The sequence below is a fragment of the Pezoporus wallicus genome, unplaced genomic scaffold (genome assembly GCF_028554395.1).
Source record: "Pezoporus wallicus isolate ANWC-B61680 ecotype Strahan unplaced genomic scaffold, APGP_CSIRO_Pwel_v1 contig_3847, whole genome shotgun sequence".
Lineage (NCBI taxonomy): Eukaryota > Metazoa > Chordata > Aves > Psittaciformes > Psittacidae > Pezoporus > Pezoporus wallicus.
The window spans coordinates 3,220,583-3,237,606 of NW_026639842.1; the positions used below are offsets into that span (position 1 = coordinate 3,220,583).

At 38.0% G+C, this 17,024-nt stretch overlaps 1 protein-coding gene across 6 annotated transcripts in view; it reads right to left on the reverse strand.

The window, feature by feature from the left end:
• The window catches only part of RBM33 (RNA binding motif protein 33), a 103,293-nt gene that overhangs the window by 73,130 nt on the left and 13,139 nt on the right, over positions 1-17,024 (reverse strand). For all 6 annotated transcript variants that reach the window (XM_057416457.1, XM_057416459.1, XM_057416458.1 and 3 more), the window contains exons 3-7: positions 14,446-14,494; positions 10,396-10,472; positions 8,083-8,383; positions 6,939-7,043; positions 430-601 (exon numbers count right to left, since the gene is read on the reverse strand). In XM_057416457.1, coding sequence (XP_057272440.1) covers positions 430-601; positions 6,939-7,043; positions 8,083-8,383; positions 10,396-10,472; positions 14,446-14,494 — 704 coding nt within the window. The remainder of the gene's footprint in view (positions 1-429; positions 602-6,938; positions 7,044-8,082; positions 8,384-10,395; positions 10,473-14,445; positions 14,495-17,024) is intronic.

Consider the following 17,024-nt stretch of genomic DNA (forward strand, 5'->3'; position numbering starts at 1 on the left):
ACCTGCAGGTATTTCGCCGCAGAACACAAGTAACAAGATTTGTGTTATCAACTGAAAGTCTTCCAAGGATATAAGTCCAAAGGAATTTCTTAAAATGTATTCTATCACGAAGCGTAGTGAAAGAGAGATCAGATAGCCACTGCTTGAAAACAGAAAAGCTTTTAAAGACACCACAAAAGTCACAATGAAACATTGCACTGGTTTTCAAAACATCACATGCATAAACATCATACCCAAGGAGACAGACAGCACATATACTATGACAGACTACATATGACTTCAACAACTTGGATATAGGCCAGTCTAAGTTAAGAGACACTTCCATCTTTTCCCATTAAACTCTTTTCTAAAAGTGTCAGCAAAAATGTCTTTTCTTTTACTTTCTTTTAATTACAGCTCTTCAAATAATCCATTTTCATAAAACCTCACCCAAAGTTTCTGGAATGTTTCTTCTTTCTCTTGTCACATCTGAGAGCCTAATTATCGTTCCTTCTTTCCGTTCAGTTTTGAAACGTAGTCGTCCAGACTCTTCATCGTCATCCTCCTCTTCATCAGATTCTTCTTTTCTTTCTTCTTGAAGTTCCAGAGATGTAATAGCTGCCTGGAACACAAAACAGAGGACATGCAACCTGAAAAATCCACTTTGTTGTGATCAGTGTCAAAACCCAAAGACTTCTTTAAAGGTCCCTTTGAACAAATGTTGCTGGCATTATACATTATTCTCATACTCGGTTAACATTTCAGAGCTTGCTTGTTTGGGGGGGTTTTATAAATATATAGACTGTATAATAAATTACATAGTAAAATTACTGACAAAACCCATTTTTCTGAAATATTTAAGGGAATATGGGAGCTCCAGTTAGAACCACTAGCTGATTAGTATCTACTTTTTGCACAGATAGACACTTTATCACTGAATTGGCTAAGATGCAAACCTGGGATACTACCATGCTCAAGTAATACAAACATTAAATCATTGTTTTTCATTTGTCAACAACTGTCAGTAGTGTGTTGTTAAAATCAACCAAACAGAACAAAAAAAAAAAAATCAACCAACAAAAAACCCCATCTCAGTTTTATTTCTCTAGGTATGTACAGCTGCACTTGTCCTTCTTACACTCCTTGAAAAATTCACAGTTTTAATTCAGCAACTGACGATGCAAACGGAGAACAGCATTAGGTAAAATCTGAACACAATAAATTTGTATATTGGAATGCTACTCCCTTGTCCTCATTTACTTTCCAGTTCACTTTATAACAGAGAGAGCAATTATTTTGACGAAACAATGTCCCAATGAAAATGGATCCCTCTCCTTCAAATTAACATAAATTAAAAAAAAAATAAATCAAATTCACTTTCCTGTGCTGGCATGATAAAATTAATGTTCAGGATGTTACACAAGTTATATTTGATTTCTAGAGTTGAAAATTAGAAGCATTCTAATATAATACGGTTTTCCATAAAATATTTGGTTACTGTGTATTTGGTCATTTCTTGTACAAACCCACTTGCTCATTTCTTAGAACCTGCACATGCATTTTAATTCTTTGCAAAGCTAAAAAATACGTCATAACTTTCATGTTGCTTGAGAACAGTTAAAAAAAATATTGGCTGAAATATAACATGCAGGAAATGGTTTAATCTTCTAATAAATCAGACTGGTACAGTAATTTATATAAAAAGGCACAGCAACTATGCCAGTCAGGTGGCCAGATACTGTCACAAATCAAGAATTAATGGCAAAATGGTGCGAAAGATCATAAATGTCCTACCCAGGAGCCCAACTTCATCCAAAATCAGAAAGAAACACAGGAAGCAAGACCCAAGACAGGATGGATCTGCAAGACAGCTTCTACATTAAAAGACAGTACACCACATGAACTTGAGCTCAAAGGCACTCTAACTTTGGTCTGGTGAATAAATGATATGTGTATGTTAGCTGCGGGGCTCTAATGGGTTATTGAGCCCAAGTTATTCTCATTTTATCATCTCCATAACTCAAAATGTGTTTTCTCCATGCCAGGCAAACATTCAAGCAAAACATTTCCTAACCTCACAAAAATATTTTAAGATGTACCTAAAGTTTACAAAAAGCTTTAAAGATTATATTTTTAAAACATATTTACTTTTACGTAACTTTATCTTATAAAAAAATGCAGCTAAAAACAACAGACAGGATAGCAGGGGAAAAAAAGAGAAAAGAAAAAAGAACCAAAACAAAACAACAAACCTTCTGAAAGACTGAAAGAAATCCAACCCTCAAAACCAAACCCAAATTGAGCACAACCGGTCTGATTAACATATCCATGTATAATCAAAGCACCTCTGAGAAAAGGCAGTTGTGTCTCATGGAACAGAGGAGGGATGTTAGCAAGGAAAGAGACGCTAAGGTGGTTTTAACAAAAACAAACAAAAGCAAGGGAAAAAGACAGGGTTAGCATTTTACTTTCAAAAGAGGGACTCCCAAAAGAGAAAGGTGCAGCAATATCTCTATCAAATCTATGTTTTCAAGTATCATAAACCCCATTAATTTTACTGTCTCAATGCTTGCCTTTAAAAACTTTCAGGTTTGTGAGACATGCTCTCCCACTACACTGAGCCTCCTGCTTTACTTTAGAGCATAAGCCCCTAACACATCCACTCTCTACGGCCATGACCCATAAAAGCTACGTTGGAATTCAGTTTTTATACAAAGACTGGTCTCAACCATGTAACCTCATCTGTGAGTGCAAAACTTACTCATGCAAAGCTCCATATATGGTTCAGACTGCAGAATCAGTACTAGAAAGCTTAATGCATTCTGCATTACCTTGAAAGATTTTACAATGCTATAATGAAATGCTACAAGAAAATACCTGTGGAAACTGTTGCTTTTGGGTAATTATTCATTCTGAAAAAAAAAAAAGTATCCATTCTAAAAATACCTCACCCAAGTTGTAACAGACTACAAGACAACTACTTTCCTATGCAATAATAATAAACATTTCTCAAACTCTTCTAGAGCAGCATTATTCTGTTCTTCAACGTTTCTACTAATTCTGTACTCTTCTAGGTCTAACTCACTCTATTAATCAGTATAATGCTCATGCCACCTATTAACAACCAACAGCTGTACAAGCATTAAATATCAAAGACAAAAAAAATCAAAGGAGCTAATGAAAAAGCAGGCACCAAGGAAAGGCAGTGCTCGGGAATGCTAACTGACCCATGTCCAAGTCTGATTACACGTATTACTGAGGGATTTATATTAGTTGTGATGGAGACACAAGTATGTCTGACAGCCAACCATATGTTCTCCACATATAGCTCCAGGAAAGGTTATCTGAGCTATGTAGGGGCATACACCCTTCCCCCGCAATTTGTTCAATAGTTGTAGCATGCAAGATTTCTTTAGATCATCTTTTCCAACTTGCAGCCTAACAGGATGAGGTGTTATTTCAAGACTACAGTGTATGAATGGATCCTGTGTTTCAAAAGAAATTTATACAGGAAAAGACACAAGTGCAGACACAGAATTCATACACACTTGTACTTACAGGATTCTATTTAATACTTACTAATCATGAATATCTCTTCATATACATAAACAGTCCCTGAAGAGCCACTTGAGGTCACTTTACTGGACTAGCCAGCCAAGGCTTCTTAGCAATTCTCCTCTAAGGGAGCTTAACATTTCCCATTACGACACCTTGCAAAAAGCCATCAAAGAGCTTTGCTGACTCTTCCTTACAATGAAAAATAAGGACCTTTCTTCAATCACAAGGTATGAGTTTTCTGCCATCCTTATTAATTATGGCATAAATCCCATCCACGAACTGGAACTCCCCACGCTGATTTATGATTTGCTGCGGACAAAGAGTAAGTACTCCTGCTCCAAACAGCTTACCAGGCAGTTACAGAACTGATAACAGACACAGCCCAAGAAAAGCAGAAGGAAACACTAGTCTGTATTATAATCGTTGATCTTGGCACAGGATCCTCCTACACATGGGATTGTAAACTGTTCTGGAGAACTTTTTGTCAGATAGCCAAGATGTACAAAACAGGTAAGCACTGTAAAGGCTAAACCAGATTCCTTCCACATGAAACATTACAAAGGTGAAACAAAGAACTTCCATTAACAAGGTAGTGAATAAGCAGTGGAGACTTCTGCCAGAGGCTAACACTGAAGCAGCAGCAACCACTCAATCCTAAGGGATCAAGCATTAAGCAGGTAAGAGGATGTCACCCTATTCCAAGTGCACCTCCATTCATGGCTGAAAAACAGGAATCAAAAACCAAACATTTAAAGCTTGGCCATTTCTGCTTGCACTCGTTTCATCATTTTCTTCCAGGCTAACAGGGAGTGCCTTCAAATTTGAGCAAAAGAACTAAAATGCATAAGTTTTGGCTTAACAGATGGAAAAATTCAACGGACAGGCACATCAGCCTTTTTTCCGCCTCAAGTCTGTATTCTAGCAAAAGAAAAGCAGTACGAAGCATTTCTTTATGAAACATTTTCTTGATTGAAGTCCTCATCATTTCTTATCACCATAACCAAAGACATGATTTAAATTTATACAATGAAAAACATGCTGTCACAGACTTCACAGGAGATTAGTTCCAATATAAAACAGAAATTACGAGTTCTGATTTTATAATGTATATTTTTATAAACGTCTTGCAGAAAATTACTGGTATTATTCCTTGAAAAATATTTAGGACATGATAACTCACATAACTGATGGTTTTGCCACACTTCTTTGCTGCTGAAACTTCTGGGTAGTGGGTTTTGCTTTGTACCTTATGAAGGCAAAAATATTTCCTGAAGCATTGCTACATTTTTCAAGGAAGCTCCAAAGACTGTTATTTATTCAAAATCCAAGATTTAAGCACTGTTTCAAATCAAATATCAAGTGAAAAAGCATGCCTTGAACCTGAGCTGGTCAAAGACACAAAATTCTGCCTCTTTCTCCCACCTGAGTGCCACTCAACAGGTGTCTCACTTTTCTTATTCACCAGTTTCCCCCTGCCATGTTCCAATTCCCCAGCTATCCAGCTTTTCTTGTTTTACGAATTTCCTTCATGCACCATAATAAGAGAGTTTATTTAGGTTTAATGAGGAAAACACTTAAAATACAACACTACCACTCTTCTCTATCAGCTTGCTCTCAGTTATTCAGATGTCAAATTTCAATGAAGAAATAATAATGCCATTTATTTGTAACACATCTATTACAGGTCCATTCTTGTGTTGCATTTTCTACAGAAGAATGCCAACAATTGCCCTCACTTACAAGCAGCGAATGTTATGAGATTTAAGGAGGAGTGCTGTTATATAAAACTAGAATAAAGAACAAAACTCCTTAGAGCTGGAGGCATGCATCTAACCATGTAATACACAAAAGCGCATGCTCCTCAAAGGTTCTCTTCTCTTGGTAGCGTTCTGATTTGGAGATGCAATTGTGAGCTTCCTGACAAATATAAGTAAAATACATAGAAAATAATAAAGGAATAAAAAGGCGGCATTTTGGAAACAAGAAAACTGGCAATCCGCAAGCTACCAGGATAAAGGCAGAAAGTAGAATAACTGAATAACATGGCCAAAACATTCATGTTATATGATTAACAAACTCTCTAGAAGCTCTGTTAACAAAATCAATTAAAAACTTTACTATTAATTTTTTAACAAAAGGAGTTTCATTTTGAATTGGACAAAGACATGACCATTACAAATTCTCTTTAGTTCACACTCTGAAAATGAAGCTGTGCTTTTCTAAAGCAGTAAGTCTGACAGTGAAACCCAACTATATACTTAGAAAAACTTCACACAATGTGCAGTGCATTCTAATCTCATACAAACTGTGGCTGCAGTTAGCACAAACCCATCAGTCTGCTTTTAAAACACCAGAAGGAAAGTGTATGTAATGCAGAAAATGAATAAAAAGTGTTTCACAATTATTTGGAAGGGTAGATTTAATACTTAGTAGGAAATGAACTACATTAAGGTATATTTGGTGTAAGTTGTCAGGCTTGCAACAGCAAAGACTGAACAATGCAGGTAGCCCCTTTGGATGCATCTCTCTACCTACCAAATAATATTACTTTATTACAGCAAGTTTGATACAGCTAGAGTATCACAGCACACCCATTTTCAGAGACTAAAACACTACTGTGTCTTTAAGGAATTAATTTTCTGATGAGTTAAAGCTCCAAAGAGGGAACACACTCTGACTACACTTCTCAGCAGGTAATCCATTCAATCCTATTTAATTAAGAACTGCAAAAAAGAAAGGAATATTAAAGCAGATTCCTGGTGGGGAAAGGAAATAAATCCCACACCAAAAACTCGTGGCAAATTAGTAACGCATATACTACTGATCCAGGCTATAACTAGTTAGCATATATTTGGCAGGTTTTGGAATAAGCTTTGCTCTTACAAATGAGGGAAGTCCTCCTTTCCCTAATCAAACAATAAAGATAAAACTTCACAGAAATTTCAATCCCAACACATCTTTCAAAAAAACAAACTATGCCTTTCTAACATGGAACCTTCCACACTCACACTCCTCCTCAAAACAGGATACCCAAGAACTGTATCTACACTCCCAAGAGCAGCAAATTAACCACCTGGAAAGCAAGGCACCACAGCTATTACCAATTTAACAGACTGTATGCAGTATTACTACCACTGTCCTGCCAAAAGGGCCCCTGAAGTTTCTGATGTTGAAACTACAATTAGATATGGACATTCTGAGCTCTCCCTTATGATTTTGATGCCAAGAGAGAGATGGGATCTGGTCTATCTGATAATACAGATGCAATTCATCTTACATAGAGTAATATCACCAATAACATCAAAGTTGCATCAGTTCTTACCCAGCAATATGGACAATTCTACCAATTCAAATTCTGAAACAATTAGTTATTTTAAGTATCCATTAAACACACAACATACTTCTGATTCATTTGCCATTGCATGGGATTCTTCCAGCTCCTCATCAGCTGTATATTCTTGTTCTTCCATTCCTTGCTCATTATATGACTGCATGTAATCTTCATCCTAAGGCAGTAACACATGCAGATGAAATGACAGAGGCCAACTTTACAGAATCATAAACCCATTAACAAATGGCATCTGTATGCACTGTTACTGATTTCAGAACTGTATCTATCACAACTGTCAATTATAAGTGACATATATAATTATTAAAAAAAGTAACTATAATAGTTTTCATTCAGATTTCAGTGTCAAAGATCCCATTTACTACTGTTTGCTCCATCTACTTCTGTATTCTAGTCCCATTTCTTATAAAATCATGAAGCCAGCACTGCAGTACTTTCTTACCAAAGGAAACGTGCATCAATAGCACATACACATTAACAACAGATGTTATGCCATGAAAAATATAAACATTCTTAAAACATTCTGCACATGCTTACATATGAGAGCAAAACCTTTTAAGTTTGTTTGTATTTGAAAACACCTCACTGATCACGTACAGTTTTAATTAAGATTCAATAATTTCACTACCAATTAAAGTCAGTTCATGTTCTCTAATACACTGTTTAAATTATATTGAATTATGCAGGTGACATTTTCTGAACTACCCTCCAATCTCTTTATTCAGGTTTAGACAGTTCTCAGTTACAAAAAGGATGAACGAGCAGGACATCAATCACTTTGGGATATTAGCACCTTAAAGATGTCTTTAGCAGGTCAATAATCTTTTCACCTTCGAAGGACTTTATCAGATCTTGTCTAAAGCCTGGATAAAAGCTTTTGCATTAAGTACTTCTAACAATTGGCAGTGTATCTGCACCACACAAAGCTGTTTTCTTCCTTAAGGATACAATCCTCAAGGTCATGATTCGAAACTGCCTTCCAGCATGACAAAGGAGCATTACCTACTGCCAAACAAGCTGTCAACACAAACTTTGTCACAGGCTAGATAAAGAAACTGGCAGACAGTGATAATAGGTCTAATTTCCCCCTCCTCTCTAGGGAGATAAACAGATTTCAAATCAGTCTAAAATCCTATGCACGTGAGCCAATGTTATCTTTGAAGATAAAATAGAAAAAAAAAAAAAAACAAACTCACTGGAAATTCATCTAGGGGTTCATTGATTTCAAGGTCTAGCACTTCATCTTCTTCTCCAGGTTCTTCCCCATATTCTATTTGGTCTTCAGTCAGTTCAGGATCATTGCCTTCATAATGTCCTTCCTCTGCATACTCTGAAGCATATACGTCAGATGCTTCAGATTTGTCATAACCAATTTCATCTTCCCCTTGGTCATACTCAGACTCATGTTCTAGTGATGGATCGTTGATGGTCTCAGATAGATCGTATGATGTAAGTATGCCAGATGTAGCATTGAGGCTAACTGTGACACTTTGAGAACTATGGTATAAGGGGGGGAAAATTCAGAGGTTGAAGTGTAACAGTCAACTACTCACAAAGATTTAGCAAAAAAAAAGCCAACAAATACAAATTCTCCAAGTTGGTGGGCAAAATTATACCTCATATGCTATTTGACTCCATGCCATATTCTTATAATGCATACTGTATGCAGCTTATCACCACCTGCAGGCTATTTGACCAGGGGAATCAAACCAACCAGATGGTTTAGCAGGTCAAGCTGGCAAAAGTCCTACTTGGTAACTAAAGCAGACTGGATTCAATTTTAACTCCAAGACTAACAAAAAATACATAAAATTATTATAACTGCATCTGTTATCCCAATTTTTCAGAACACGTTAGTAATTTTTTTAATTAAATATAGTATTTTTCCTTGTTGATTGTCTTAAATTCAAACTTCCATTTTTATGACAGATTTTATGTTCTGCAAAAAATAATGTAAAATACATATAGTCAAGAATTGTCATTTAAATGCCTAAGACTTGTTCTAACTTTGTAACAACACTGGCACAGACACTGTAAAAAAATAAAATCAATACAAACAGTGGCAAGTTTATCATCTGGCGAAAAAGCAAAACTCAGAATTCACTGTTTACAATAACTAGTGCCATCAGTACATACAGGAGCAACCAAACAACTGCAAACTAGCTAGAAAAGAGGGGGGAAAAGCTCTTCTTGATTTGAAGGCTCTGCATACAAGGAAACCCAAAGTTTTTTATTTTTGTTTTTAAATTACATTCTTAATTCACTATTTTCCTGTGATTAGGGGAACAAGATCTAGGCAGCTCTGAACTATTTGCATCTATAAGATGGAGAAAATTTAACACCAAAATGAAGACAATATCCAGGATTATCATTATCCTCCCAACTACAGAGGCATAAATGAGTTTCAATGCAAACAGAGAGTAGAAGGAAAAGGAGTGGAGCAAAGCTTACACTCTGGCAATAAAACTGCTAAAAATGCAAGACTTGTCTACAAGAACATGGTTCCATTGATAAATATTATCACACTTCAGGTACTTTCTCATTGACTCACACAGCCATCCCTGCTGCCTAAGGCTCATAAGGAGGAAATCCAGAGAAGCAGCAGCAAGGAATTGTAACTGGGATTCCCCATTTTGAAGGGAACTGTCCAACCCTCACTCATGCAAGTAAGGTAACAGGTAATGGAAAATTGTCTGAGGTATTTCAACATACCCTCATCAATCCAACACAGGGATAGTAATCCTTATCCCATTCTAGCCAAGAACAGAAAGATCTCAGAGCATATATATATATATATATATATATTCATAGAACAAGTAAAGGAAAAGCTAACAAAACACACAGGTCATTAAAACCAGCACTGCATCACTTCTGCATCACAAGCATCTTCCTTCCCTTTCAGTCCAACACGAAGAGTAAAAACGTCTAGACACTGATTTTGACTTGCAATGCCCACAATTCAGTTGTGGAGCTGTATCATCACAGAGTATTCACAGGGTAGGATCCTCAGAAAACTTCCATGGAAGTACCTGCTTATGCCGATAAACTGTACAAAATTTTCTGCTGTGTAGTACATATTAAGTTACAAATCAAGCCTTACAAACTATGAAGCTGCCCCCCTCAGGATCTCTAGGAGGCAAGATACATTTTTAAAATTCAGATGGCAGAAAAGGACTTTACAGGAGGAAGAAGCCTACAACAATATCAAGCAAGGCACAGAACGAGAGCTCTGTATGTAGTTATAAATTCTAAATGCACAGATGACAGTTTCTTCTTTAGAAGCATTTTTTATAGAGTTAAGTTGAACAGATTCAAATAAAAATATTTTACTGAAAAGCTAACAATGCTACTGAACACATACATATGTACATCATCAAGTCGCTCACTAAATAAAAAAAGCTATTTTAGTTATATACCAATAACTTCAGTTTAGTAGTTACCAGCTGTCAACAGTAGTGGTCATTAACAACTCTGAGTTATCCAAAGTACAAAATTTAGAAAACAGATACCGAAATTCTTGTTCCTCTTCATTGTCACTTTGCAGAAGATCATCATTCAGCTCTTCATCTGACAAGTCTGACTGATTCTAGGTTTCAGAAAAAGTCAATCATGAACATCAAGGATATAAACTTTCAACTAACTAGGTACCAAAATTACTGACATTTCTGAACATTTAGGTATCTTTTTGTAAAGAACACAACCCAGACTAAAACTATGATGATAAAAATACGCCAACAGAAAACAACAAATATGAAAATAAATATTTGACAGTCTTATTGAAATTTACAAAACTCAAATCTCCCTAGGTATCAACACTTATCATTGATGCATTCCGAAATACAGCCAATGAGGACAAATCACTTAAGAAATGCCAGGAAGAAAGAAAGGTTAGCTTTAGTATGCTGCCTTGTGACCTTGATGCAGCAGACAGGAAAATCTACTATGTTCCTGCAGTTTCTAGACAGCAGAGATACTTTTTACTATCATACTTTTTCAGTTGTTTCACTTATTTTTTTTTAGTAATTACCCACTAGGAGGAAGTAACTGCAGTTTCGCTAAGCAACATTATTTCCATTTCTAAATAAGTAGGGGAAGAAAGGTTGTATAAGAGTAGATTTATCTAAAAGTACTGGGATGAGATTAAGTAGAAGCAAGTTTAGCCTAAATAGCCCAGGAAAAACTTCTTGAGAAATCTAATATTACTCCATCATATGAGTCCATACCCACAGACACTGCTCAGAGCCCTGTAGCATGGCAAACTGAAACCAAGAATAGAAAAAACACAAGAACACATACTACATGAGAGAAATCTAGTATTAATGTTTGCACCATTTTGTTTTAATATAAATAAGTAGTTTTATCAACTCACATTTCAACTATGAACACATATGCAATATTAACTGCTTACGTTTTTGATAACTGTGACACACGTGCAACCCCTATCCTCCTGGAATTTTTTTTAAACCAGTACGTGAGGCAAAGGGAATACGTATCTTTATTAGGGATTTCTTGCAAAATAATTTGAAGAAATTATTTTGAATCTGAAACATTCAACGTGTGATTGTAAAAAACAACATCAATTAAAACTCAACTTTTCCTAGATCCCAACCAGAAGGAAGTGCAGCAAGAGGGCCAGGAGACCTCCTTGGATGCATAAGGAGCTGCTGAGGAAAATTCAAATGAAAAAAAGAGGCTTATAATAAGTGGAAGCAAGGACAGGCGGCACGGGAAGAGTACAGGGATGTTTTCCAGGAAGCTAGGGACCAGGTTAGGAAAGCTAAGGCCCAGTTAGAATTAAACTTGGCTAGGGATATTAAGAATAACAGGAAGGGATTCTACAAGTACATAGCAAATAAAAAACAGACTAGGGAGAACTTAGGCCCCCCACAGGAAGCTCTCAGGAGAACTGGCTACACAGGATTTGGAGAAGGCTGAGGTTCTGAATGACTTCTTTGCCTCGGTCTTCACTGGCAAAGGCTCTGACAAAACCACCCAAGTCTTGGAAGGCAGATGCAGGGACTGTGAGAATGAAGACCCTAGGCCCACTGTAGGAGAGGAACTGGCTCGAGACCATCTTAAAAATCTGAACATGCACAAGTCCATGGGACCTGATGAAATCCATCCACAGATCCTGAAGGAGATGGCAAATGAAGTTGCTAAGCCACTGGCCATCATATTTGAAAAATCATGGCAGTCAGGTGAAGTTCCCGATGACTGGAAAAATGGAAATATAACCCCCTATTTCAAGAAGGGGAAAATGAATGACCCGGGGAATTACAGACCAGTCACTCTCACTTCTGTGCCTGCCAAAATCTTGGAGCAGATTCTCCTGGAAGGCATGCTAAGGCACATGAAAAACAACAAGGTGCTTGCTGACAGCCAGCATGGCTTCACTAAGGGGAAATCCTGCCTGACCAATTTGGTGGCCTTCTATGATGGGGCTACAGAACTGATGGACAGGTGTAGAGCAGTTGATGCCATCTACCTGGACTTGTGCAAAGCGTTCAACACTGTCCCACACGACATCCTTGTCTCTAAATAGGAGAGACATCAATTTGATGGATGGACCACTCAGTGGATAAAGAACTGGCTGGATGGCCGCACACAAAGAGTTGTGGTCAATGGCTCAATGTCCGGCTGGAGACCAGTAACGAGCGGTGTCCCTCAGGGATCGGTATTGGGACCGGTCTTGTTCAACATCTTTGTCGGTGACATGGACAATGGGATTGAGTGCGCCCTCAGCAAGTTTGCCGATGACACCAAGCTGTGTGGTTCAGTTGATACGCTGGAGGGAAGGAATGCCATCCAGAGGGACCTTGACACGCTTGTGAGGTGGGCTGATGCCAACCTCATGAAGTTTAACCATGACAAGTGCAAGGTCCTACACCTGGGTCAGAGCAATCCCAGGCACAGCTCCAGGTTCGGCAGAGAAGAGATTCAGAGCAGCCCTGCAAAGAAGGACTTGGGGGTGCTGGTCGACGAGAAAATGAACATAAGCCGGCAGTGTGCGCCTGCAGCCCAGAAAGCCAACCGTATCCTGGGCTGCATCAAAAGGAGCGTGACCAACAGGTCAAAGGAGGTGATCCTGCCCATCTACTCTGCTCTCGTGAGACCTCACTTGGAGTATTGTGTACAGTTCTGGTGTCCTCAACATAAAAAGGACATGGAACTGTTGGAACAAGTCCAGAGAAGGGCCACAAGGATGATCAGGGGACTGGAGCACCTCCCGTATGAAGATATGCTGAGAAAGTTGGGGCTGTTCAGCCTGGAGAAGAGAAGGCTGCGTGGAGACCTCATAGCAGTCTTCCAGTATGTGAAGGGGGCCTATAGGGATGCTGGGAAAGGACTCTTCATTAGGGACTGTAGTTATAGGACATGGGGTAACGGGTTAAACAGGGGAAGTTTAGACTGGATATAAGGAAGAAATTCTTTCCTGTAAGGGTGGTGAGGCACTGCAATGGGATGCCCAGGGAGGCTGTGAATGCTCCATCCCTGGCAGTGTTCAATGCCAGGTTGGACGAAGCCTTGGATGACATGGTTTAATGTGAGGTGTCCCGGCCCATGGCAGGGGGGTTGGAACTAGATCATCTTAAGGTCATTTCCAACCCTAAGTATTCTATGATTCTATGACCTGGGGTTCTTCACAAACCCATTCACCTCCATCTAAACACTGGAAATTACTTTCTAGATTAATTTATTTAGCAGATAAAGTGGAAAAAAAAAGGTGACTAGCCAATTCTGATTTCCCAAACAGAAGTCCTGTCTTCTGTAGGTATCTGGCAAATCCAAACATGCAGTTCATTTCAGAGAGTTCCATTTTGGAAATCGGCACCTGAGTGAGGAGTCTGTAGCAGACGTGAAAGGCTCATTTATGTTCTCCAGTGTTAGCTGCTCCATATTCTTCCCTGACTGTAGAACAGGAAATCTCTGCCTACTTGTCAAAGTAGTAGTGTACTGCATACACTAAGTGGATCTTTAATAGACATCACTGATTGCTTTTTTATTTACTCTCTGGTAAATACCACTGGTACTTTGATAAGTAACTTTTAATAGTCAGGAAACTGGCAGTTGAAGTAAATTGGCTAGAATGCTAATCATTACTCAGGAGGCATAACTAGGGGCAGGAAGGGTTGATTTGGTTGTTCTGGTGTTTTTTTGGCAGAAGGGAGTTTTGTTGGGTTTGGGTGTTTTTTAAATTCATTTGGGGTTTCTCTGATTTGGGGGTTTGTGTTTTTAATTAAGTCAGTATGAACCAATTTTGAGAACCATCTCCTTTTTAAAGTGTGCTACAAGAAGAAATATCTCAGAAAAGAAAGTACAGGTTTTCTAAAACTTGTATTTTAAAAAGCCACACTTGGAGGTACTTCACAAAAGCAAACAGAACTGTGGGTGCAGATCTGGCTACAGGGCAGACCTCAGGTACCTATGGGTGTCAGGCTTGAGGGAGGTGATCATAAGATACATAAGAGGCCATACCAAACAGCTGAAGTTGGCAAGTTGAGTAACATTAGTATTTTAGTATCTGTAACACTTCACTTCGATGCACATCTCTTTCTTACCTTTTTGCCAGTTAGCAAATCCTCTCCAAGCAAGTCATCATCAAGTTCACTGGAAAACATTAACAAATTTCAGAAGCTGAACCTCAGAAAACAGAAACAAACACCATTTAGGGTATACACCTTAAAAAACTAACTTAAGGAGAACTGATACCGAGTCTGCACGAAGCTTTCCTTTACCAAAGCATTTAAGAAGCTGAAAAAGGAGAAACATTTTAAATTAAATAATAGACTGTACATCTTTAGACCATTGCTGTGCAGTTATTTTCATATGCTCTCCTTTCCATGTCCCCCAAAATATAACACAGCGCATAAACCTAGAGAAAGCGCAGGCATTTAAAGCGCACTTAGCCAGGTCCCCACTCTACATCCTTCACTTCAAGACCATGTGGGCATAGTCTCCACAGTGTTGTTTCCCACCTCCTCAGGAAATAAACAAGTGACATCAGTGTCCTGAGGGCAAGACTCAGTGCCCAACAGCACTTCAGCAAGGAGGCACTGGGAGACCAGCCGGTCTGGGAGGTCGTTTAGGCCTAGATCTTCCATAAATGCTCCCTCCACCTCACATTGAGACTGAGGTCAAACAGACATTTGTAGAGTAACAAAATCAAATGCATGCTTTGCCGTCTTTAGAAGTGTGGCTAAGAATTCAAGAAGCATAGAAATAAATGGCTTACAAAACTTCTGCCAACACGTAGCATCTGTCCCATAAATAAGATGCAACACAAGCAACTATAGTCCAAATTAAGTTAAACTTTAGGACAGCTGATTAATCTCATTTTTTTTCTTCAGGGAAAGAATTACCTAGTGACAGGAGTAAAGAGATTCTCCTTTCTATAATAAACACTTACTACTCACAGATGTCTGTGTTAGAACACGCATGTCTTAATACTAAAATGCCAGTGATTTGACATGAGCTGTAATTCAAGAATGAGACTCTACCAGCACCTCAGAAAACAAATAACCCCCTCACCATGCCTTAGATACATCAGAATTAAATACCCAAAAGTGAGAATAGGCTATATGAACAGAACAGGAAAATGGAGAAGAGCTCCTTAGGATGACAAAAGAAATACTTGAAAATGGAGAGGTAATCCCAAGATGTAAATCAGTGCCAAGAGTTATTTTTGCAGATGGTTCCTACACAGATAATGCAGGAACAGATTATATTCAAAATCAGTTCTAAATAGGATGTTATCATGAGTACACAGTATTTGTCCATAGTTGCTGATCTCAAACAGTTCCAGGAATGACTCAACATTAACAAATACCAGTTGCTTTGTCTTCACTGAAATATTAAACAAAAATTGAGACATAAAACATATCATACATTCCAAAGAGCCAAATCACCAGAATTTAAGGTCTTTATTTCAGAGACAGAAAACATAACAGAAATTGGTGCCAAAAAATTTAGAACCAAAACTGTAGCAGGAAAAAAGTCACTAATCTAATCTCTTCAGTAATCTGACAAATGCACAAAAAGGTTTGAAACTATTTCCCAGCACTATGGGCCACCACTGACAGTTTTTAACAAAACTTAGAGAAATTCCAAAAGACAGCAAAACCATGTGTTATAATAGCATTCAATGATGAAAACCAAGCGCAGGTAGTAAGGAATTTAAATCAAAAGAATGGAAAAGGGAAAGATTAAATTATCTAAGCACTAGCACATAAGTGAAGCTCATGACAGAAACAAAAGTCTTTCACAGAATGCCCCTCAAAACCTATTATAATATTCACTGTCGCTCAATTTTTTCATTGATAAATTAGAAGAAAAATTACCATGGTAACTGTTTGAATAAACTAACAGTGAAAAGTCTACACAGTAAAGCAGACCTATTTCAAGCTTCTTTTAAGCTATCCAAATCTCAAGTTATCTATCAGAAAGACAAGGGATCAGTTACCAGATCTGACTATTTTCAAAAAAGAAACAAGATTCAAAAAGATACTAAAATATCTTAGGCTAGCTGAGAAAAACTGACAAACATGAATGTTTGCAATCTGATACCACACGACGCCACATAAACTAAACTGGAATAAAAGTACTTATCTGTGATTGTTCCAAAGGCAACTCACCCTCACTGCCATCAAGACGCAAAGGTCTTTCCAAAAACCACAATACTAGGAAATTAGTGTTCAAATAATCTAAAAGTTCTCGCCACTCTCACAGGAGACAGATCCATTTCCTCCCCTTCCTGAACTCTCAATACTCAACATTCCCCTCACTTAATAAGCTCAGCTTACTAAATGTGGAAGAGAAAGTAACAGGAAAAAAAAAGACAGACAACAAATGTGGAAAGTTTTCTGCCAGTGTAGAGAAACTAACAAACTCAGAGAAGGGTCATAACAAGCGAGTTTCAGCAAAAGTCAACCACTAAATCAGCACTGTCATCTCACAGGATAACACCAGAACCACATCTTTTTCCCAAACCAAATCTTTGGGCTCTGTACAGAGCTAAAGATATAAATTAACAGCCTGTGATAAAGATGTCAGACTGGCCCTTTCTGGCCTCCAATTTCATGAGCATGCCTCATTAAACATGAGCAGTAGCAAGGACACAAGTGTTTCAGGAAAAGAACTC